The sequence below is a fragment of the Lissotriton helveticus genome, chromosome 4_1 (assembly GCF_964261635.1).
Source record: "Lissotriton helveticus chromosome 4_1, aLisHel1.1, whole genome shotgun sequence".
Classification (NCBI taxonomy): Eukaryota; Metazoa; Chordata; class Amphibia; order Caudata; family Salamandridae; genus Lissotriton; species Lissotriton helveticus.
This window is the reverse complement of record NC_136063.1, coordinates 1,059,838,800-1,059,863,297: the sequence shown is the minus strand read 5'-3', so window position 1 is coordinate 1,059,863,297 and position 24,498 is coordinate 1,059,838,800. Positions and strand designations below refer to the sequence as shown.

At 44.8% G+C, this 24,498-nt stretch overlaps 1 protein-coding gene across 1 annotated transcript in view; it reads left to right on the top strand.

The window, feature by feature from the left end:
* LOC144828981 (fibrous sheath-interacting protein 2-like) overlaps positions 1–24,498 on the top strand; it is an 889,334-nt gene that overhangs the window by 753,233 nt on the left and 111,603 nt on the right. Inside the window, exons 3-4 of the mRNA XM_078687658.1 lie at positions 535–614; positions 13,254–13,434. Coding sequence (XP_078543784.1) covers positions 535–614; positions 13,254–13,311 — 138 coding nt within the window. The 3' untranslated portion in view covers positions 13,312–13,434. The remainder of the gene's footprint in view (positions 1–534; positions 615–13,253; positions 13,435–24,498) is intronic.

The window sequence follows — 24,498 nt, the reverse complement described above, 5'->3', positions numbered from 1 at the left end:
GCCAAGCTATTATAAAAGAACAAGATTTAAGGTCATTATAGCTGTATTTTCCATTTGGCAGAAAATTAGGCGGAAAATATGTATGCCAAACATCAATATATATACCTCTTTTAAAGCCGCTTGACTTCTGCCTGGTATATTTCAGAATCAATCATTTTTATTGTGCGGGACAAGCACTGTACACAGCCCAGCTGCCTACATCAACTAGCCGGCAGGGCGTAAACATAACAGCTTCCACACGGCATCTGGGCCTACATCCTGGAGGTCGGCCCCGCAAAATGCTATGAGTCATGACCACCGCCCCGCCTATGCAGTGGATACCGCTTTTCAAAACAAAACAAACGGAACAACAAGGAATACCCGTCTCCCCTCCCACCCTCCCCAGTTAAAATTAGGCATGAGAAATAACTGTACCTTCCTCTGGATAAGTTTTCCCTCAGAGTAATAATAGTTTAGGTTCGAATTTTAACTATACAAAAGAAACCCTTTTTCTGTGTGATTTGTTTTTAATGAGTCATGTTTGCTTTTTTACAGAAATCTGGAACATTTTATGAAGATGCGGACACAAGTGAGCTAATTATATCATGCTTTACATCCCCTATCATCTATGAAATGTGAGCAGGATACCAGTTTAATTATTTCTTGTAAGACAAGTATGTTACTCCTTGAATTAACCAGGTTTAGGCCTATCAGGGTCATATATGATGTCTGCTATAGGATTGTTGAACATGAATTATTGTGATTTGATAATCTAATATGCCCACTGGGGCTGAATTGTATACATGTAATGTTATATATATTTTTTCATTGGATAATATACTATGCTCACTTGGGCTGAATTTTATATAAACTGTGTCGCAATTCTGAAGGTCTATTACATAGACAGATATATTAAGAACAATGTTCAACATTTGATTTGACTAATTGACGAGAATACAAGTGTGGAGATAATATAATTTTTTGTGACGAATATAAAAGACATATTAGAGTAATATATATTAATCCCTGCGGTAAAATTGGATGTGAATAATGAAATGTAATACAGTAAAATACTGTTAAGAAAACACAGAAAGTCTGTTACTCATGTCTATCACTGACAGTAAATCATATGTGGTGTTTAAAAAGACTAGGAAGTAGACTGTAACCTAACCCATGGTCAAGGAACAGGGAGCTCTGAAACACCTTGTGATAGCGTTGCTGCGCGTAATGAAATAAGCATGCTTCAATTACATTTTAGCCGCAAAGTGTTTTCATTCAGTCTTGGCGAGCGCAACCAAAATGGATGATTAATACAGAAAGTTAGTATTATTTAGGGATTCGCTACCCCACTGTGCTCTCACTGTGATCAAGTGGCTTGGGATTCAGCGACATAACAAGTTGATTTATATAATATATATATATATATATATATGAACAAAGGTTTCCCCGTACAGGTTTATCCACCTGGAAAAACAAGACTCGCACTCCTCGTTGCTGCTGAATCATAAGGTTTTATTTCGGCTGACGCGTTTCGAGCGAAAGCTCTTTGTCACAAGCCAATTTTTCACCACCAGTGGACACCATTTAAAACAAAGTATTTACAAGACATAGAGGTAGGACCAATCCTTTACCATTAACATGGAAAAAAGACTTTTAAGGTTCATTAATGAAAGGCAGACTCATTACCATAACGTAAAAGAGCAGAGTATAAAGGTGCAGTCATATACATTTCTTAAAAAAAACATAAATTCTGTTTGCGCAATTTATATTTGATTTTATGGATAATTGTAAATCATTGTATTGTATTGTAATTGCATTTATATAGCGCTTACTACCCCTGACGAGGCGTCGAAGCGCTTTTTCGGCGAGTAGCACACTACTCCGGGACCCATAGAGGATTAATGTTGAATTAGTATAGTGAAACATGCAAGTACATTTTAAGTGGTGGATAGGTTAGTCGGTTATTTGGATTTGGAATGATAGCAGAAGGATGGAGGAGGACAAAGGTTTGTATTTATATAGCACTTGTTAACGCACGCTTTTCAGGAAGCCTAAAAAGGATTAGTGGTGAATTAATATGGTGAACTATGAAGTAATTTCAGTGGTGGATATTAGTCAGTTACTTGGAGTGAGAAGGATAGTGGAGGGATAAAAGGGGAAGAAAGATTAGCATTCATATAGCACTTGTTACCCCTGATGGGTGTTGAATCGCTTTTCTGGTGAGTAGCACGCCACTCCGGAACCCATAAAGGATTACTGTTGAAAATTAGTATAGTAAAAAAAAATATGAAGTAATTTGAGTAGTGGATATGTTATTCAGTTATTTGGGTAGTAGATTAGTATAGTTTAGAATTTGAGAAGTGAACATGTTAGTCTGTTAAATTCGATTGGAAAGGATAGTGGAGGGATAAAAGAGTGAAAGGTTTTTTTTGTGTTTTTTTTAGGTCTTAGCAATAGGAGGAGGATTTTGGATGAGTAAAAATGAGTTTTGGAGGGGAGGACTCAGAGGAAAGAGTTTGGAATGGTTTGTTTTAGGGGATCGGTATAGTAAAAGAGGTGTCAGATGATGCAACGAGGGGTAGAGTAGGAGACAGCTAGAAAGGGTTATTTTGGCAATCAGAGTAGTGGTATGGGGTTGCGATAAATGAGAAAGTGGATGTAGAGGATATATTGATAGATGTATAGGATGAGAGCTAGGGTAGTGCATTGGAAGGGGTAGTAGAAGAAGCTTGAGATGAGTCAGGAGGTTGGGCTAGAAGATATATTGAGCGAACTATAGGCTGAGAAATAGGATGGTGCATTGGAAATGCTAAATTCGAAGAAAGTGATAAATATAAAGATCCATAATTACATTGAAAGTATATAGATACATAAAGGAGGTAAGTATATGTAGGTTAAAGATATTGATAGAGTCACAGGATGAGAAATAGGGTAGTGCATTGAATATGCTGTTTTCAGAAGAAAAGTAACAGGCACACAGATCCAAGTACATGGAAGGTATATAGATGCACAATGAAAGTATGTCAGGAGAGGTGGTGCAGCATGTGGGTCATGGAGTAATGTTCTAAATTGTCCAATGGTTGAGAGGCGGTTAGAAGAGAGGTGCTGTATTGCTGTATCTGTGTTAAGTGTGGTGGAAGAGTGAAAGCTTGACATTGGAGTTTGTTCCTTTGTGTGGTTTGAAAGGTGGGTATATGTTTGTATTTTGTGATGGTAAGTATTATGAGGTGTTGCGCTTTGAAGATATTGTTGTGCTGGTGTGTGTGATATATTTTACTATTGAGGAGTAGTGAAAAAGAGTGCTGATGTATATGTTTCATACAATGGATTTGGTTGTGTAGTATTGTTTGTGAGAGGAGGATGTGACGTAGAGGGGATGGCGATGTGTTTATGAGTAGAGTATATGCTGTGTGTAGGAGGGAATGAAGTAGAGGTGAGAGTGTTTATCTTAGACTGGTTTGTTGCAAGAGTTACAAAGTGTGGTGGTGTGCAGTGTGTGTGTTGTGCGTTAGTGTTATTATGGTGGCAGGGAGAGGAGGGTGTTTGTTGGACAACTGATGGAAGGATGATTATACGTTTGTTAGTGATAAAAGGTGGCCCGTTAGGTGTAGTTACAGCAGGAAGAGTGTGTCTGAATGGGATGTAGTTATGTATGGTGTTGATTGGCGATGTGTTAGTGATGAGTGTATTGGTTAGTGGTATAGGATAGAGTTGTGTATTGTTTGTAGGTGATGGAGGATATGTGTGGTAGTTGGGATAGTAGGGTGTGTAGATTGGTTTGGTTGGGTTTGTAGTGCAGGCTGGTACATTAATCTGTGCATAGCGTTGTGCATGGTGTACGTTTGGTGTGAGTGTGTTGCTCTGTTTGTGGATGTTGATGGTATGGGCTGGGTATTGCTAAATGGGGAAAAAGGGTAGCATATCTGGCCCTAGTCCCTACCAGTCTCGAACAGGCTCAAACAGGAAACTGTCCTTGTCCTCTATGCCCTTAACAGGCTCAAACAGGAAACTGCCCTTGTCCTCTCTGCCCTTAACAGGCTCAAACAGGAAACTGCCCTTGTCCTCGCTGCCCTTAACAGGCTCAAACAGTAAACTGCCCTTGTCCTCTCTGCCCTTAGCTTCAACACCCGGGCTGAGACGACCTAAGCCTGGCCTTTTTTATAGCCCTAGTAATCAGGTGACCCCTTCAGCCAATGGGAACTCTAGCCCTAACACTATTCAATCACAACACTAGCCCTAAAATCTAGAACCAATAGGAGACCAGGACCTTACCGCCAATCTTAGCTCTAATCCAAGCACCCAATCAGTTCAAAAACCCTGATCTCTATGTCCAATAAAGGCCCTAGCCCTACTAGTAGTCCCACACCTAGTCCATGCAACCAATGGCACAGGTAGCCCTAGTCCCTACTTCCATTAGAAAGCCTAACCCTACTCTAAGTCCCACACCTAGTCCAGCAACCAATCACACCAGAAGCCCTAATCGCTACTTCCAATTAAAGGTACTGCACCCCCTTAACCCCTCCCCCTCTTCAAAGATCCTTTCATAGCGTAGAAACCTCTTCAGCTAGTTAACTGAACAACTCATAACTTCTGGTCTATACCCCTCCCAAGAGAAAAACAAACACTAGATTCCAGAGTGCTCAATGATCCCTCGAAGACTTCCCTGAGTGCTCCCTTGTTTATTCTTTAGCAGAATATCTGTAGCAGGTCCCCGTTTGGTAGGATCGTAGTACCTATGGCGGCCATAAGAATAATAAGTGACTTCCTCATGCTAGACCTGAACCTCGACAGTAGCCCTCTCTTTAAGTGTGCCCCAAAACGTCATTGATCCGCCTGTGTGCACTGAGTAGACCTTCAAAACAATCCAAGTTCTCTACTGGAAAACTCCCAGTGAAAATTCATATACCAATTTCTAGCTCCACCCCTAACCGTAGCAGACCTCACCTTGAACCGCTCCGTATCCCCACTGAAGCGCCGCACGTCAAACTTGGCCCCGGCTCTGAGCTTTCGGAACAGATCGAATTCAATTTCATTGCCATGCAGGGTAAAACATTTCTCCACTATCATGTGTTTATACTGTGACGGCCAAGTGGCCATACCATCGTGACTTGCATTGTACTCTGGGTTGGGGCAGGAATGGTTCCTAGTTACTAGCTATATACAAAAAGAAAAAAAAATTGCAGAAAATAATATATATTTTAAGTTATTGTTATTGTTAACTTGGTCTTTTATAGCGCCAACTCACCAACAGGTCTCAAGGCGCTTGGAAAACAAACCAACAACAAAGATTCATAGGAAAGAAAGTGGACTAGGGTCCAGGGACCAGAGATTTAATCTATTTAGCTGGGTCGAAGGCCTCCCTAAACAAGAAAGTTTTTAACAGCTTTCTAAAGCGCAGTAGATTCGCTTCTTTCCGAAGAGTTTCTGGTAAGTTGTTCCATATCTGCGGAGCCAAAACCGAGAAAGACCTCCCTCCTTTAGTTTTTAACTTATAGCAGGGGCGGACTAGAAGCTGAGAGTCTGTGGACCGCAAAGCCCGTCCGGGGGTATATACCTTCAGGCGCTCTTTGATGTATGCAGGAGCCAGCCCATAGATGGCCTTGTGGGCTGTACACAGGCTCTTAAACTCTACCCTCTGTTCAATGGGGAGCCAATGTAACTTGAGGAGTAGAGCAGTAGCATGTGATCTTCTGGGTAGCTTGAAGATCAGGCGTGCTGCATCATTTAGGACCACCTGTAGTGTGTTAGTCAGAATTTTGGGTAAGCCTAGATAAAGAGCGTTCCCGTAATCCAACCTCGAAATGATAGTGGCAGAAACTACCATCCGAAGTACGGAACACGAGAGAAAAGGGGCCAGCTTTCTCAGCTGTCGAATCAGGCCAGTGCACATCCCCACTACTGAGGAGATCTGGCTGGCCATTGACAGTTCATTGTCGATTTTAATTCCAAGGCTTTTCACCTTATCACTGGGTATCGGTGACGGCTCTAGGTCTTTAGGCCAGTAGAGGTCACTCCAAGGTGATGCTAGAGTAGAGACCACCAGTACCTCCGTTTTATCCGGATTTATTTTCAGCTGATTGGCCGTCATCCAGCCAACTGTATGTCTGAGGATGTTCTGAGCACTGGTTTGTGCTGAGATTGTATTATCGATACTTAGCAATAGCTGGGTGTCGTCAGCATAGTTAAATACACGGCAACCCATGACAGCTAGGGAAGCAATCAACGGCTGGAGGTACAGGTTAAAAAGTAGTGGGGACAATGCGGATCCCTGAGGGACTCCGCACTCTATCACCCCTGCTTTCGAAATGGCATCCCCCAGTTGAATCCTCTGGGTCCTACCAGTCAAGAAAGATTGGAGCCATTGATGGGCCTGACCCCTTATCCCAAAAGCAGCCAATCTATCCAATAGCAGGGAGTGGCCAACAGTATCAAACGCCGCTGATAGATCTAAAAGTATCAGGGCGCTTGGTTTTTTACTGTCAGCCATACCCCTCAGATCATCCAGCACAGCAAGCATCACCAACTCAGTGCTGTGGTGTGCCCGGAAACCCGCCTGACGCTCCTGGAGAAGATGGTATGATTCCAGGAACGAGGAAAGGGATTTCAGCACATGTTGCTCTAGAATCTTGGACAGATATGGCAGCTGGGATATTGGCCTATAATTTTTTAAGATGGTCGGGTCAGCTCCAGGCTTTTTAAGCAAGGGTCTCACCCGTGCCTCCTTAAGACTTGATGGTAAATGGCCAGTCACCATTGAGCTGTTGAGAATGGAAATAATATGATTTTCCAGAATGGGGCGAGCAAGGCTAAAGACCTTGGGGGGACACGGGTCTGCTGGGGAGCCTGACTTAATATTATTCATGATCTGCTCCAGGCTTCGCGGATCTAATTCAGGAAATTTCACAAGATATCCTTCAGTAGAAGACTGAACTTCTTGTAACGGACAAGGGTCTTTCATGGCCTTGGCCTTGATCTCCAAGAGGTTAGTTTCCACCTTCTCAAAAAAGAAGTTTTGGAAACTATCGGCCGTTATTGTTATTTCCGATGTATCTGGTTTTTTGGTCAGTTCGGTAAGAATTTTAAATGTTTCCTTTTGAATATTTTCCGCCTGACTAATACGGGATTCATAGAAGTCTGCTTTTGTTGTCATAATCAGTTTCTTGTATATCTTCAGTGAGGTTCTGTATTGTTCCCTATCTGTTCCCTCTTTAGTTCTCCTCCAGGTCCTTTCTAGGCACCGGAGTTTCTTTTTATGGTCTCTTAGAAGCGGGGTAAACCACGGGGCACCTTTTATTATTCCTTTCACCCTTTGTACTTTCTCCGGGGCTATCTGGTCTATTGCCTGACTCAGATTCTGCATTAGCTCTTTATAGTCCTGCTCCAAATCCCCCTTTAAAACAAAGGTTTGGACGCGGTTAGGTAGACTACAGGTCAAGGATTGAGAGTCCACTTTAGTCCACTGCTGGACCTTTTTTAATTTAGGGGGATTTTGGGACACATGACTTTCAAACGGGATCTCACAATTCACCAAATAGTGGTCCGACCAGACACAAGGCAGGATATCCCCAAGTTTGACCCTAGGATCCGATGTCCAAATGAGGTCTAGGATGTGCCCCTTAACATGCGTGGGTCCATCTACAAGTTGACTAATCCCCAGGGAGGACATGGTATTCTCTAGGCAGCGAGATGGGCCATCTTTATGAACCTTATCCCAGTGCATGTTAAAATCTCCAGTCACTATGATTTTTTGATACCTAGTACATAAATCAGAGATGATTGGATCAAACAAGTCGTTAAAAGCTGACGTGGAGTTTGGGGGGCGATACACCGCGAGGATCACTAGACATGAGTTGTTCAGCATGATCTTTACTCCAAGTATATCTGTGACTTCTATAGTTTCAGCAACGATTTTAACAGCTTTGAGATTTTTCTTGAACAGAATTGCGACACCCCCACCCCGAGCATTTTCCTCGCGGTTATGCCATAACGCATCATAATTACTAGGGAGGGCAGCTATAATATCTGGCAGGGAATTTTCACCTAGCCATGTCTCCGTAAGTGTTAAGATATCAATAGCATCATCCTGGAGAAGGGTAAAAACCTCTAGATGATGCTTTTGGAGCGACCTAGTGTTTAGACAGGATAATTTCAAGGAGGGGGGGGGGGGGAGTTCTGGAAGGCCCCCCGGGAGGGTGGAGAATATTCAAATCTTTTAATCTGGTCACAATAGCAGGGTCCACACCCTGTCTACCCAGATCCAAGTCCCTCAGGTCTCCAGCAGAATATATCAGTCGATGATCAAGAGTCCTGACCCCGCCCGAACGCGGACGGGCGCAGACGGGCAGGACTCTGGCACGACTCCGGCGCAGGTCCGGCGCGTCCGCAGTACGCGTCCGCTGCGCGGAGACATAGTCGTCTTATTTAAGCGCTGCTAGAGCACGTCACCCACCGCCTCCTCACCTAATATGGCCGCCAAATACCTGGGAGCCGGCCCTCGGCGTCAGCACTCGGCCGAGAGCGGACTCGAGGCAAAGGGAGGGGGGAGAGGAACACAGAGCGCGAGGAAGCGCTGAAGAAGTCTCAAGGTGCTTTTTAAATCAAGCCCAATAAAATACACGCTTTTTTAAAGTGCAACTGAAAGCATAAAAACACACGCTATTTAAAAATGCAACTTAATGCTATTAAATTCAACAGTGGCCAAGAAAAGAAGAGAGACCTCCCGGCTTCCGCCTCAGGAGGGAAAGTTGTTGTAAATTTGTTATCAAGTGAATACACGCAGCTGTGGCCTTTTTAAGCGCTGCTAGAGCGCGTCACCCACCGCCTCCTCACCTAATATGGCCGCCAAATACCCGGGAGCCGGCCCTCGGCGTCAGCACTCGGCCGAGAGCGGACTCGAGGCAAAGGGAGGGGGGAGAGGAACACAGAGCGCGAGGAAGCGCTGAAGAAGTCTCAAGGTGCTTTTTAAATCAAGCCCAATAAAATACACGCTTTTTTAAAGTGCAACTGAAAGCATAAAAACACACGCTATTTAAAAATGCAACTTAATGCTATTAAATTCAACAGTGGCCAAGAAAAGAAGAGAGACCTCCCGGCTTCCGCCTCAGGAGGGAAAGTTGTTGTAAATTTGTTATCAAGTGAATACACGCAGCTGTGGCCTTTTTAAGCGCTGCTAGAGCGCGTCACCCACCGCCTCCTCACCTAATATGGCCGCCAAATACCCGGGAGCCGGCCCTCGGCGTCAGCACTCGGCCGAGAGCGGACTCGAGGCAAAGGGAGGGGGGAGAGGAACACAGAGCGCGAGGAAGCGCTGAAGAAGTCTCAAGGTGCTTTTTAAATCAAGCCCAATAAAATACACGCTTTTTTAAAGTGCAACTGAAAGCATAAAAACAGTGCTGGACAGATGGAGAAGTTCTCAATATGTTTGTACCCGATGAGACCGAACAGTGCTCAAAGTCAGTGAGGTAGGGGCGTAGGGGTAATTGACGGCAAGTGCCCGTCGTCTGGGGTGGTCGGGGGTGAAAAGGGGTTATTTACAAAGGAGGGTGAAAAAAAGGAAAATATTTACAAATGGATGCAGGCTGATTACGGTTATCAAGATAGCCATGGTTCTATATATCTATTAATTGCGGGAAGGTGGCAACCTATATTCTAGGTAGAAAAAGGAAGGAGGGAAGTCCTGAAGGGGATCTATCCATATAGAGGAGCTAGGGTGGCAATAGCAGAAACCAGGCCTTACGTGAACGTTTTCCAACCTGCTGACACTGTGTTGCGGTGGAGAGCCCTCCCCGCCACACAGTATGTACAGAGAAATCCAGTATCACTTGTACAAGGCAAAATATATATATATATATATATTCACTGAAAAAGCCATAGGTTTTAGGGAAAGTTATAGTTAGTTGGATATTTAGTCGTACAAAACCAGAAAAATCCCCCCGTCATAGTTAGTTCAGCTTACTATAACTCGCGCCCCCGCAATGCACTGCTGATGACATCACATTTTACATCACTGATGACATGGTCAGGGACATCACTGTTGACATCTCAAATGACATCACTGATGACATCATCCAGTGACAGTGTGTTTCTGTAAAATGTAAATATGTTTAATATATATATAGGGACAGGCGTATTGAAGAATGAGTGGGTTATAAGTGTCTGAATGGATGATTTAGTAGGTGTATGACTGACTCAATAAGTGAGTGATATCTTACTGAATGCATGGGTTAGTGACTAAACGGTGTGAATGTCTGTATCCGTCTGTCTGTTGTTGTGTAAGCGGCTGCATGGGTTTCCAAATAGCTACTTGAGTGTCTATTTGGGTTATTGATTGATTGTCTGAGTATCTGAATGGGAGCCTGAGTGTTTGCGTGGGTGGGGTGTGTGTGACTCTGTGCATAGATGTGTGAGTGGGTGATTCACCGGGTGCATTGTTTCAAGAGGGCATCTGTGATGGACTATATGGGTGGGTGAGTGTGTGTATGGGTGTGTTAGTTAGTGAATGTATATCTCAGTGGTACATGTGTGGGTAACTACATATGTGAAAGGCAGTATATATGTGTGTTGGAGTATATAAATGGCTATAAGTGAGAGTGTGTGATTATAAGAGTGTAAGAATGGGCTAGTGTTTGTATGAGTAATTGAGCTGGTGTGTGTATAACTGTATAGGTGAGTAAATGGCAGTGTGATTAATTATTTGCATGACTGACTAGGTGTGTGAGTACCTTTATGGATGAGTAGTGGGGTGTGAGTGTCTATATAGGTGTATGAGTGCATATGATAGTCCTGTACTGAGTAACCATAAGTATAAGTGACTGTATGTGTGAGTGAGTGGATGTGTGTGTAAAGCTAAGAATCAGTGAGTAGGTATGTAGTTATTGGTATTGGAGTATCTATGGTTTTGAGAATGGCACTGTGTAATTTAGAGTGGGTGTATCAAAGGTTATATTAGGGAGTGAGAAGATGCATCAAATTATCGCATGGATGATGTCATCAGTGATGTCATTTGAGATGTCATCAGTGATGTGAGTGAGGGAATAACTTTATTCGGTTAAATAACCATCAAAGTACACACAACAAATAAAAACAAGATCAAACAGACTATCAATTCACGGGAAAAAAGTACTGGGTCCTATATACACCAATACAACCTCACTACAATTATCGAAAACATTTCAATTAGTTCATTAACATTTTCATAATAGCAATAATGTACATAATTTTAACGTTTCCCTCCAGGCATTTTAAATACATTATAAAAACACAATAAAACATCCCATAAAAAGTACAGCAAACTAAAATATACATATTACTTCAAGTATCAACCACTCTGACCATCAGGTTCACTTTATAGTCATTTGTTTGAACCAGCAACAATTTCCCTCCTGTGCATAAGCAAATCTATCTTCACATATCATATAATGGGTTGTGCAAATATACAAAAAAGTGACCGTGCACAGTGTGTAAATTGCTTGTAATTAACTGCAATACATAATGGAAATGATCAACTACGAAACTCATTATTCCAAAGCCTTTAGGATTTTTGCTCTCCTATACCACATTGCTTCTAAAAATGTACTTACAGCAAATACTGTTTTTGTGATGTATCACTTTTCAGGATCCTAAAGGCTTCTAGATGACTGAATGTGGCCATGCTACAACAAATGGGAACTAGCCATTTACGGCGTATGTAAAAGTACCCCTTGCAAAAAAACAGTACATGCTTTTCGTCTTCAGGTGCCAAGTCGCAAATAGGGCAGATTTCAGTTTCTTGGTTTACCGACCATTTGCTTCTAAGGATTCTCAGTGGTAAAATTCCATAACGAAATCTTAGATACAAGTTTCTGGTTGGAGATGGGAAAATTAAATCTAAAAATTCTTCAAATAGTGGAGAATGCTTAGGAGCCAAGAACATAATACTGACAGGGCCATTGTGGGTATTCATAACAGATTGGTCATTTATATAAGCCCAATACCTATATTTAAATAATTTAATGTCAGATTTTAAAATAGAGTTGGGCTCATCCCACAAGTTCTGCATACCGAGTTTGGAAAACCATCCAGAAACAGATTTAACCCAAGGAATTTCCCTGGCTCTTTGAAGGTTCAATACCTCTACCAGAGAGTCTTTAAAGACTATAAGTTCTGGTGTAGACCATAGTCAGATCCAATATATTAAAGTTTCCAAAATGGTGCAGGATCACGTTTTACCATCTGAATCCCCAGTATAGCATTTTGTTCGACCTTAATAAAATGAAGATCCCATGTGGGCCCCGCTAGAGAAAATCTGAAAATATGCAAAATTGACAATTTTTTCACCATACACAGTCAGTAACAGCCCACACAGATCCCATGAACCCCCTGCATATAGGCTTAGGCCAAAGGCCACCGCCTCATGATAATAAAAACCACTAGGCCATAATGACTTTTTAAACGTGCATTTCTGTTGCGCTGGACACGATGAGGTAGCTTGAGCAACCACGAAAGTACAGTAACTTTCCACAATACAATTGCAAAGATACCCACACACGCACGTACACAGGACCAGCTGGTACACGTTGGTACATCTTGGACCGTTGCTTCATTATTGTTTTGGAAGATTTCAAGCTTGCTCAAATGAAAACCACAGCATCTTGCGATAGTAGCGCCTGTCTTAAGTTCCGCTCTGATATATATTTTTAGAGATATGTACGTGACAACATGTTCTTTGTTTATATTTTGTGGTCAAGCATGGCTGACCACCCGCTCAACCACCTGACCATTTCCGTGTCCTAGGACATGTGGTCAAGCCTTCTGCACCAGAAAGTACATCAGAGCAGTGTCATATTTCTGCATTTTACAAGAATAATAGATCCAACACCTCAATTAGAAGCCAGAACTCTCCTGATGTTTCCAACACATGCATGGGTTCTCCAGCTGGCCGTTTATCTGATTTGGGACCTCTTGAAATGTTAACCTTGCATAGCTAGTTCTTTTTAGAAAAGTTTGACTCTAGGCACTGGAATTTCATAAAAATTGTTTTATATCTTTGAGTCTCTAACTGATTTTAATTATGCCTTTTTTAATACATTCATATTCCAGCCTGCTTTCTAGACCTCTGAGCATTATGAAAATGAGCTTGCGTTTTATCCCTGACGGAGTGAAGTCAGGTTTCTTATGGTCTTTGCTTAGTTATATGAAATGATATGCATTTATTGATATGCTCATAATTTATCGAATAAACGTGCCACTTCAATATGATTCTTCGTCATCTTATATCTTTCTTCCTTGTTCCTCAGTGAAGGGCTGCTTCGGTGGCTTGCGACCACAGGTGACCACACCCAAAGGGCATTTTAGCTCCCTTTGTCAGCTGGCGACCAACGAAATCATCGTACCACGACTGTTCTTGCCTGCTATGGATCTGGAACACTTCCACAAACTGCCTCCGAGGGTCCTGTCTCCACCCATTGCAGAGCACGGGTAAGCCAAGGATTTGTGTTTTTCTCTCCTTGAGTTTCCTTGGTGTTTGCTATGAGGGTGTGAGGCGGACTCCTTTGAGGTGTCTGACTGATTTCCTGACCCACCGTAGCAGTCTCTCTGGTCACGATTAACACCCTCTTTCTCTCTCTCTATCTCTTTGTGTGGTCACGATTTGTGGTCACGATTTGTTGTTTTTACATACAAGTGTCGAGTTTCTCTTGCACACATCCTGTACTTCAGGTCTTGTGGGTTTCATGTTTACCCCTCCGGTTCAAGACCAAGGGATGGTTCTAGGTTTTGTAGGCTTTTTCCTTCCGGTTCAAGTCCAAGGGACGTCAGGGTTTGAGTCCCCTGTGGCTCGGTCGGGGTTTGAGTCCCCTCTTTTTCTTCTGAGTTTACACTGCATTGCTCGAGTGTCCTTTGGTGACTAGGCACTACTTTTTTTATTGTGGGTTATGGTTTGTTGGTTTCTATTGTGAATTTTGGGGTGGTCTTACATTGAATGATGTGTTTTTACATTACATTGTACTGCAGGGTTTGACTACCCTCCGCTGCACATATATTCTTTCGCCTGTACTATTTATTTTTACTCCTCTTTTACCTGGCTACAACTTTATATCTTTTCCTCTCCCCCTGATGTTCTTTTCTTTGCCTTCTGCCACCTGTTTCCTGCCTGTGCCTTCCGACACAGGCCCGTCCCCCACTCTTTCCTCCGTGAGGTCTGGCTCCATGGTCTGGCTCCATGTGCCCACTCCGTCCTTACCCTTTTGGAGCTCATTCCTTCACGTCTTTTCCTTTTTTCCTCTCTTCTCCTCAGGACCTTTTTCTGCAAGGATTGGGTGTCACTATTTTGTCTTTCGTTAAACTTTTTATTCTCTCTCACCGTCAGGCTTTGTCATTTCATTTTGAGCAGACACAGAAAGAGGAAGTCACTTGTGGTCTTTGCAGAACCCACCCTCCTCTTTCACACACTATCGCTCTCCAGCACGGCTGGCACAGCTGTGCGGCCACTCACACTGACACTGCAGATTAAACAACCCCCCTCCCTGCCTCACGGCCCTGCGCTTCCACGAATATCTTCTTTTCTCCGTTTCTCATCCACCTTTCTCCTCTTTATCGCTACAAATACCTCTCCCCTCACCTTCTCTGTACATAGTTCACCCTTTCCTCTCTCGCTCTCTCTCTCTCTTTTTTTCCTTTTTCTCAATTTTCTCCACCGTGCCCCTGCTTTTCTGACCACACGTTTCTACTCCCAGGTTTTGGCTTTCAAGGTCTTTCATGGCGCACTTTGGCTCTCATCTTCTTTCATGGTGCTCCACCGTATCTACCGTGTCTAGTGAGATTTAATATCTAGGTCCTTTTTACTGTACTTTAATATTTTTTTTCAGGATGCATCTTTTTTTATATCATCAATATTTATTGTTAAATGACTGGTCCTGGTAATATCTGTTTTGTTCCATGTTTTCTGTCCGTTGCCTTGCTTTGTGCCAAATTGTGCTTTGAAGTAGCCTCCTTGTGCTTTTAATAACATAGCGCCTCTCTCCCTATTGCCACCTCTTTGCCCTTGTCCTGAACCACCTCCCACCATTGCCCAGTGTCCTCACCGCCATTCCATTTCACTGCTGTCTGGGTTGTATGATGACTAGCCTCTCCCTTTCTTTATTGCAGCCCTGCTAGGTAGCTAGCCCTCTAAACACGCTCACTCCCCTTGCACCTCATTGCCACTCATCTCACAAAAAGTTTATTTGTCTATCATTTGCCACTGCAACTGATAGCCAAAAGGGGGACAAGTATTTCTCCTACTCCCTTGTCTCCCTCATCGCACCTCCTATACCAGCGTTGTTCAATATCCCCCCACTTCCGTGATGTCCAATGCCCCACCACGCATAATCAATTGCACCATCCATTTCATGCACGGCACTCCTGAGGCTGTTCATAATACCCGTATTCGAGAATTAACTCCCCTTGATGACGAACTGTGAGGGCCACCGATATTTTATCCAACGCCTGGGCAATTTTAGGGGTCACCTTCAACCAAAACACCCATGTTCGCATCTCGGCACTTTCCTTGACCAACCTATTTGACGCCCTCCCAGATATAATCCTCACCCGCCATCTCCAGACATGACTTGTCCCCACCTGCTTTACCCTGATCAATCCTCTAACTCCTCCTCCCTATCTGTTCCCCACTCTGCTCCTTTTGAACACCTAGGTTATCCTGACCATTCTGCTATCTCCCCCATTTTGTCACTGACGAGAATCTTCATTAGATTCCATACAATCGGTGGCTTCATCTGAGGCAGCCTCCATCCCACCTCTTGAAGCCCCCGATTCCCCCACACTCTCCTCCTCTGATTCCTAATTTTTCCACCCACATTCTCAAGATCATCCAACACCCCTTTTGAGGGTACTTTTGCATGACTATTCACAAGACTCCACGGACTCCGCATCCCTGCATGATCTTGCGAGCCCGCCCCATTGCTCCAACTCAATATAAGGGAATGACAGACAACTCCCACAACAGTATCACAGTATACCTGATCAGCAATCACGTTGTGGACCTCTCTGACGGCCCCCCCTCTTGTTTCATCCAAGTCACACCCCTAACCAGTACTGTCCTTCTCACAATATTTCAGGCACTCGGCATTGATTACGGTCATATCAGACAGATCAAACTATCTATCACACCATAATTTTCATACACCCTTGAGTCCAAAACCAGTACCTTGAAACACAGTAACAAATAGTATTTCTTGCTCACTTCTGCACCACTTACCCTTCGCCACCAGAAAGCCCCATTCAGGTTCTTCAAGCAGTGTATGGGAAAAGAATATTTGGCACTTCGGTGCACAAAACACCAGATTGGATCTACATACAGATCCATCTGCTATCCCCAGGCTTAGAAATACCCACCACATTCACTTCCTCCTGGCCACGAAACCCACTGCAGAGTAAAATTATCATCGCCTTTGCCCGTCACAATCTTGAATTCCCTGATTTCTCCCCTGAGGGAATATACAGGGGACCTGAAGAATTGGATTGAAGATTAATACTCACCCTTATTATTTTTAATGAGGCAGGAGATGAACTTATAAAAGATCTATATCCCAACTTTCCCAACAACTAGGTGAGCTACATACAGGCAGGGTGCGCCTGTCTATCCTTGCAAGTAATAACATTTCTCCTCACAGGCTTACAGTGTACCACATGCATATTAATGTCCCTACGAATAGGATACAGAGTTCTACTGTATATAAAACAACTACTGGCTTTCACATATATTTTATCTTATGACTTGAAAGTTGGGAAGGCCCGACAATTTTATCAAGCTTCTGGCCCAGAAACCCACTCCAGTCTAAAATAGCTGACGCCTGCTTTGGCGGCCAGCTCCAGTTCCCTGGTTGCACTCCTACACAGAACCACGAGTTACAAAATGGTATATATGACCGTGTCCTTGAGGGTGTAGGAGGTGAACTTGTACCTGACTTAACTACAGCCACTAGAAAGGCAGGGTGTAGTTTACAATAAAGCCCTTTTTCTTTCTTGCATTTACACGGACCCATATCTCATTATGGCTATACCTCTACATCACGTCCTGAAAATGTTCGGAGGCCAGGAACAACACATACTCAAACATTGTAGAGAACTTCACAAACTTACCAAAAACCTGAGTTATCCGTGGCCCTCAGAAGGAAGTTTTGATAAAACGATCTTAGAGCATGCCACCACCTTCCTAGACACCAGTACTCTAGCACCAAGTTACAGAAAAGGAAGGTAACCTTAGATCTCTGGCGTATCTTTAAAGACAATGTGCTAGAAGACACTGCTACAATGGCCACCGCCCCTTCGGCTCCTCCACCATATCAGGCCAGTAGCATGTACACCGCAATATCGACCACCCCAGCCGAAGAACCAGACCTACATTCTACCACAAATAATATGACAGCTGTTGGCTACAACAAACTCACAGATAATGTATCTGCCCTATCAGACACCCCTATACCCACTGCTGAATGTAGTACATTCCCCTGGCACCACCCGACACCAGCAGCGATTCAACAATACCTGCTACATTGCCAGCATCTGCCATCCCCATGCCTGCACCACCCGCCACCAGTAGCAGCCCAACAATACATGCCACAGTGCCAGGATTACCAGCACAGATAGACGCGTAATTTACGCTAAAGCTCACTCCCACTCTCATGACTGTCCCATTAGCCGAGGAAGAAAACGAAGGTTCAGACACTGACTCTGTCGCATCATCAAACAATTCACACGCATCATCGTCTCACCGCTCAATCGCCTCATTGCACCAGTTACTCCCTCATCCCAACACCATCCGTGATGCAAAGACCCCACAACTCCAGGAGCGGGAGAGAGCCTCCCAAGATCGGCTGCCTTTTTGCAGCACAAACACTGACCACCCACTACTCACATTTTCGACTGTTCAACAACACTATGGGGACAGGGAACAGCGCCCCACCCGGCACTTGGCCAAGTCCATTATGACAATTTGAGAACTACCGCAGACATTAACAAAAGCTTAGAGAGTAGCCTGAATGAAAAAGCCCACACAGACATATTCAATAGAGTGACGTCACCCAGCCCCAATGTGGACGATATACTTCATTTAATTCGACGCGTATCATTAAAGTTAGAACAAATAAAGGACAGAATAACTGAGACACTCGGAATACCACCCTTGGACCGTAAAATGCCCAAGCAGCAATAAATACCCCAACACAACTCACAGCAGAGATAGATCCTTTGGGCACACTGAGGGGAATAGTGGACTGTGCCATAATGGACGTTCCCCTTGGCTCCAGACAGCGGCGTCGGAACAAACACATACAACTGTCACAGCAGCTCAGATCCGCTTCACACAACCAGAGCCACCACTACGGAACACTGTACCTGTGATAGATCTGTTTGCCCCACTATCTACCACAGCCATGGTAGATCCATTCAACCAATCACGTGCCACAAACACGACAAACCCATTCCACCAACAACGCCAAGAATTCCGAAATTCAGGTGATACAGGCGGGAGAAGGAGGACCAGGCTAACAGAAGTAGAAAGCCTCAGAGTATTAGGGACGCTCGGATGTCCGGATGACATCATGTATGATGTCTCTGGCAACGCTTCCATGCGCAACACCTGAGCTAGGAAGTGTAACGGCATGTTTCTCAGCAGACCATGTGCCCCGCGAAATAACGGTCTAAAGCCCAACGAAATAGTGATACTAGGTGAAGGTTCATATTATACTGTCAATCCCTTCACAGACGACTTGGCAGGTTGGACAGAGTCCCTGGCCACGCAGATGCTCCCATGGCCAAGAGAAGAGTAATTTGAGCCACAGCATATGGCGACAGCAGTAGAATGCACCCTACAGGGTGCAGGAGATGAAGATTGGGATTATGTCTACATGCGGGCCAGTCTAAAGATTTGGCAGAAATATGCCAGACAACATGACCTCACTCGGCCAAAGGATCTAGACACAGGAGTGACACATCAGATGCCACTTTTGTATAAAAAAGCCACTGACCCACCTGTTTATAATCCATGGTCCTACGCAGACAAGGAAAACATCAAGAAGCTCCTCCCCCCCTTTCGGTGGGTGCTGGCAAATGGATAGCAGCCCTGGAAAAGAATTCTACAGGTAACAACATAGGGATATGTGATATGAAAAGTTTGCTCATCTCCATCATGGGAGGGGAAGCAGAGGACATCTTCAAAAGTGTCAGTAATGGGTTAATAACTATGAATGACACACAGTACGATGGGGAACATTTGATAAAATAAGACCAGCGGTCTGGCCAAATTGCGGATAAAATTTCCAGATGCCCCTGACATTGGATCCATCATATCACTGACAATGCAAGCGAACGAGGATCCAATTCACTTTATCTCCAGGATGAAAGAAAAGTGGCATCAGGAGTTAGGAGACAAATGGAACGCAACAGGAGGAAATAGCAGGCTTTTCTACCACATGGTCAAGAGAGGACTACCAGAAGATGTACAGGAAAAATTAGATGGAGAAGTAGCCATGGACGCAAAACCATGGCCTGAGATTCAAGATCGCATTATACATTTCTGCAAAAAGAGACAAGAACAGGAGAAGAGTAGACAGCTAGTCATAGAGAATGCAGCCACGAAACTGGTGCAACAAAAATTTAAAAGGACACCCCAGACACAGTCATGTTAGCTGCACCTGTCAGTCAGATGACAGCAGTCACCACATTTCCCCAGGCTGCCCTGAACGCACTCACCGCCAACACACAGCCTATCCCGCAACAAATGCAACAACAGCCAGCCATGCAATACGTGCAAGCACAGCCACAGCCCGCCGTGCAATATGTCCAGACCCAACCACAGCCTGCCATACAGTACATACAGCCGCAGCCCCCAGTACAATACATAGCTGCACAACCTGCCTACAGCAATGAACAACAACAGTTTTACAACAATAACAGAAACAATGCCAACAGAAACACGGGTATGCAGGGAAGAGGCAATGGGATGGGACAGTAAAGGGCCCAACTGCAGCCAGGACAACACACTTGTTTTTATTGCCACAAAGTAGGCCACATGCAAAGAGAGTGCCGCACTTGACTTCGAGACCACGGCCAGCAATCTATGGGTTCCACCAAACAAGCACCGCCACGATCCCAGCAACAACAAATGTATCCTCAGCAACCCCAGATGCTGTACACCTACACCCAACCTGCCCCACAGCAAAACATGCAGCAAGTGCAGCTCCAAGCACCCTTGATTGCCCAAGCCCAACAAACGCCCCCCGCAGATGCAAGTTCCCATGCAGCTACAACAGCAGACACCCACATACCAAGTGATGCCCCAAGCACAAAACGCTTCACCCCAAGGTGGTGTGGTGATTACCCTCAACAATTCGTTCGCACAAGACATCATCCAGCAATACCAAGAAGGAGGATACACTAGTTAGGACAGCCCACAGACAACTCTTGTGTGCCCGGTTTTATCATGCTCCATGAGCGGTGAAGATTACCCCACCGTCCTGGTCACGATAAACAACAGAACATATAGCTTTCTCATTGACACAGGTGCCACGTACTCATGTATTACAGGCGACCTCTACCATTTCTGATCAGATAGCGGACACACAAGGATTCTCTTGGGCAATAGCAAGGGTCCCTTTCACCAAGCCAGTACCCATACAAATAGGAGACTGTGTGCTGGAGCAACGACTGCATTATTCACCACACTCTCCAATAAATCTTCTAGGGCGCGACCTCATGGCAAAATTGAACATGACCATTCACTTCCATGAGAACGGATGCGGGTAATCTCAGTAACCACAGCACCAATCCCAACACCCAATATAGCGTTGGAAAGGGCAGTTGCGGCGTGGGGCAAGATGGCGGCCGCTTGATCTCGAGTGAGCGCCTCCCCTCTCTGGTTTCGGCGTAATGAAGGTTTTCTCGAGAGTATGAAGGTGCAGAACGGAGAGAGAAAGGATTGAGACTAGTGAGGAGGAGTGAAGAATTTTGAAGTACTATCGGTTTGTGCAGTTACCGGGAGAGCAACATGTTAATATCACGGCGAGATTGCAGCGTTTTGGCGCGGGCGTGTCGGCTCGCGGTGATCGCTCTCCGGAGTCGGGTGCACCTGTGGACGTGGAAGGTGTGGTCTCCGAAAAACGTGCAGCAGGAAGCAGCGGCGTTTGGCAATTTTGGAGCTCGTATGCCGCCTCGCAAGAACGGGAAGGTCCCCGCTGGTGCCATGGAAGAATCGCCGGCTGCTTCTCGGAAAGGAGCGCCGGTACAGATTTCTGAAAAGTAAAAAAATGCAACGTTGAAAGAGCTGGCCCCAAGGCGTTACCGGTGAGTCTCAAGAAGGGCATAATTAAAGGGAAAGTTATGGAGAAGATACAGCCCCCAGTAAACGGGAATGAGGACAGTAAAAACAGGGGTATGGGTACTGCTTGAAGCCCCATTCAGGTTCTTCAAGCAGTGTATGGGAAAAGAATATTTGGCACTTCGGTGCACAAAACACCAGATTGGATCTACATACAGATCCATCTGCTATCCCCAGGCTTAGAAATACCCACCACATTCACTTCCTCCTGGCCACGAAACCCACTGCAGAGTAAAATTATCATCGCCTTTGCCCGTCACAATCTTGAATTCCCTGATTTCTCCCCTGAGGGAATATACAGGGGACCTGAAGAATTGGATTGAAGATTAATACTCACCCTTATTATTTTTAATGAGGCAGGAGATGAACTTATAAAAGATCTATATCCCAACTTTCCCAACAACTAGGTGAGCTACATACAGGCAGGGTGCGCCTGTCTATCCTTGCAAGTAATAACATTTCTCCTCACAGGCTTACAGTGTACCACATGCATATTAATGTCCCTACGAATAGGATACAGAGTTCTACTGTATATAAAACAACTACTGGCTTTCACATATATTTTATCTTATGACTTGAAAGTTGGGAAGGCCCGACAATTTTATCAAGCTTCTGGCCCAGAAACCCACTCCAGTCTAAAATAGCTGACGCCTGCTTTGGCGGCCAGCTCCAGTTCCCTGGTTGCACTCCTACACAGAACCACGAGTTACAAAATGGTATATATGACCGTGTCCTTGAGGGTGTAGGAGGTGAACTTGTACCTGACTTAACTACAGCCACTAGAAAGGCAGGGTGTAGTTTACAATAAAGCCCTTTTTCTTTCTTGCATTTACACGGACCCATATCTCATTATGGCTATACCTCTACATCACGTCCTGAAAATGTTCGGAGGCCAGGAACAACACATACTCAAACATTGTAGAGAACTTCACAAACTTACCAAAAACCTGAGTTATCCGTGGCCCTCAGAAGGAAGTTTTGATAAAACGATCTTAGAGCATGCCACCACCTTCCTAGACACCAGTACTCTAGCACCAAGTTACAGAAAAGGAAGGTAACCTTAGATCTCTGGCGTATCTTTAAAGACAATGTGCTAGAAGACACTGCTACAATGGCCACCGCCCCTTCGGCTCCTCCACCATATCAGGCCAGTAGCATGTACACCGCAATATCGACCACCCCAGCCGAAGAACCAGACCTACATTCTACCACAAATAATATGACAGCTGTTGGCTACAACAAACTCACAGATAATGTATCTGCCCTATCAGACACCCCTATACCCACTGCTGAATGTAGTACATTCCCCTGGCACCACCCGACACCAGCAGCGATTCAACAATACCTGCTACATTGCCAGCATCTGCCATCCCCATGCCTGCACCACCCGCCACCAGTAGCAGCCCAACAATACATGCCACAGTGCCAGGATTACCAGCACAGATAGACGCGTAATTTACGCTAAAGCTCACTCCCACTCTCATGACTGTCCCATTAGCCGAGGAAGAAAACGAAGGTTCAGACACTGACTCTGTCGCATCATCAAACAATTCACACGCATCATCGTCTCACCGCTCAATCGCCTCATTGCACCAGTTACTCCCTCATCCCAACACCATCCGTGATGCAAAGACCCCACAACTCCAGGAGCGGGAGAGAGCCTCCCAAGATCGGCTGCCTTTTTGCAGCACAAACACTGACCACCCACTACTCACATTTTCGACTGTTCAACAACACTATGGGGACAGGGAACAGCGCCCCACCCGGCACTTGGCCAAGTCCATTATGACAATTTGAGAACTACCGCAGACATTAACAAAAGCTTAGAGAGTAGCCTGAATGAAAAAGCCCACACAGACATATTCAATAGAGTGACGTCACCCAGCCCCAATGTGGACGATATACTTCATTTAATTCGACGCGTATCATTAAAGTTAGAACAAATAAAGGACAGAATAACTGAGACACTCGGAATACCACCCTTGGACCGTAAAATGCCCAAGCAGCAATAAATACCCCAACACAACTCACAGCAGAGATAGATCCTTTGGGCACACTGAGGGGAATAGTGGACTGTGCCATAATGGACGTTCCCCTTGGCTCCAGACAGCGGCGTCGGAACAAACACATACAACTGTCACAGCAGCTCAGATCCGCTTCACACAACCAGAGCCACCACTACGGAACACTGTACCTGTGATAGATCTGTTTGCCCCACTATCTACCACAGCCATGGTAGATCCATTCAACCAATCACGTGCCACAAACACGACAAACCCATTCCACCAACAACGCCAAGAATTCCGAAATTCAGGTGATACAGGCGGGAGAAGGAGGACCAGGCTAACAGAAGTAGAAAGCCTCAGAGTATTAGGGACGCTCGGATGTCCGGATGACATCATGTATGATGTCTCTGGCAACGCTTCCATGCGCAACACCTGAGCTAGGAAGTGTAACGGCATGTTTCTCAGCAGACCATGTGCCCCGCGAAATAACGGTCTAAAGCCCAACGAAATAGTGATACTAGGTGAAGGTTCATATTATACTGTCAATCCCTTCACAGACGACTTGGCAGGTTGGACAGAGTCCCTGGCCACGCAGATGCTCCCATGGCCAAGAGAAGAGTAATTTGAGCCACAGCATATGGCGACAGCAGTAGAATGCACCCTACAGGGTGCAGGAGATGAAGATTGGGATTATGTCTACATGCGGGCCAGTCTAAAGATTTGGCAGAAATATGCCAGACAACATGACCTCACTCGGCCAAAGGATCTAGACACAGGAGTGACACATCAGATGCCACTTTTGTATAAAAAAGCCACTGACCCACCTGTTTATAATCCATGGTCCTACGCAGACAAGGAAAACATCAAGAAGCTCCTCCCCCCCTTTCGGTGGGTGCTGGCAAATGGATAGCAGCCCTGGAAAAGAATTCTACAGGTAACAACATAGGGATATGTGATATGAAAAGTTTGCTCATCTCCATCATGGGAGGGGAAGCAGAGGACATCTTCAAAAGTGTCAGTAATGGGTTAATAACTATGAATGACACACAGTACGATGGGGAACATTTGATAAAATAAGACCAGCGGTCTGGCCAAATTGCGGATAAAATTTCCAGATGCCCCTGACATTGGATCCATCATATCACTGACAATGCAAGCGAACGA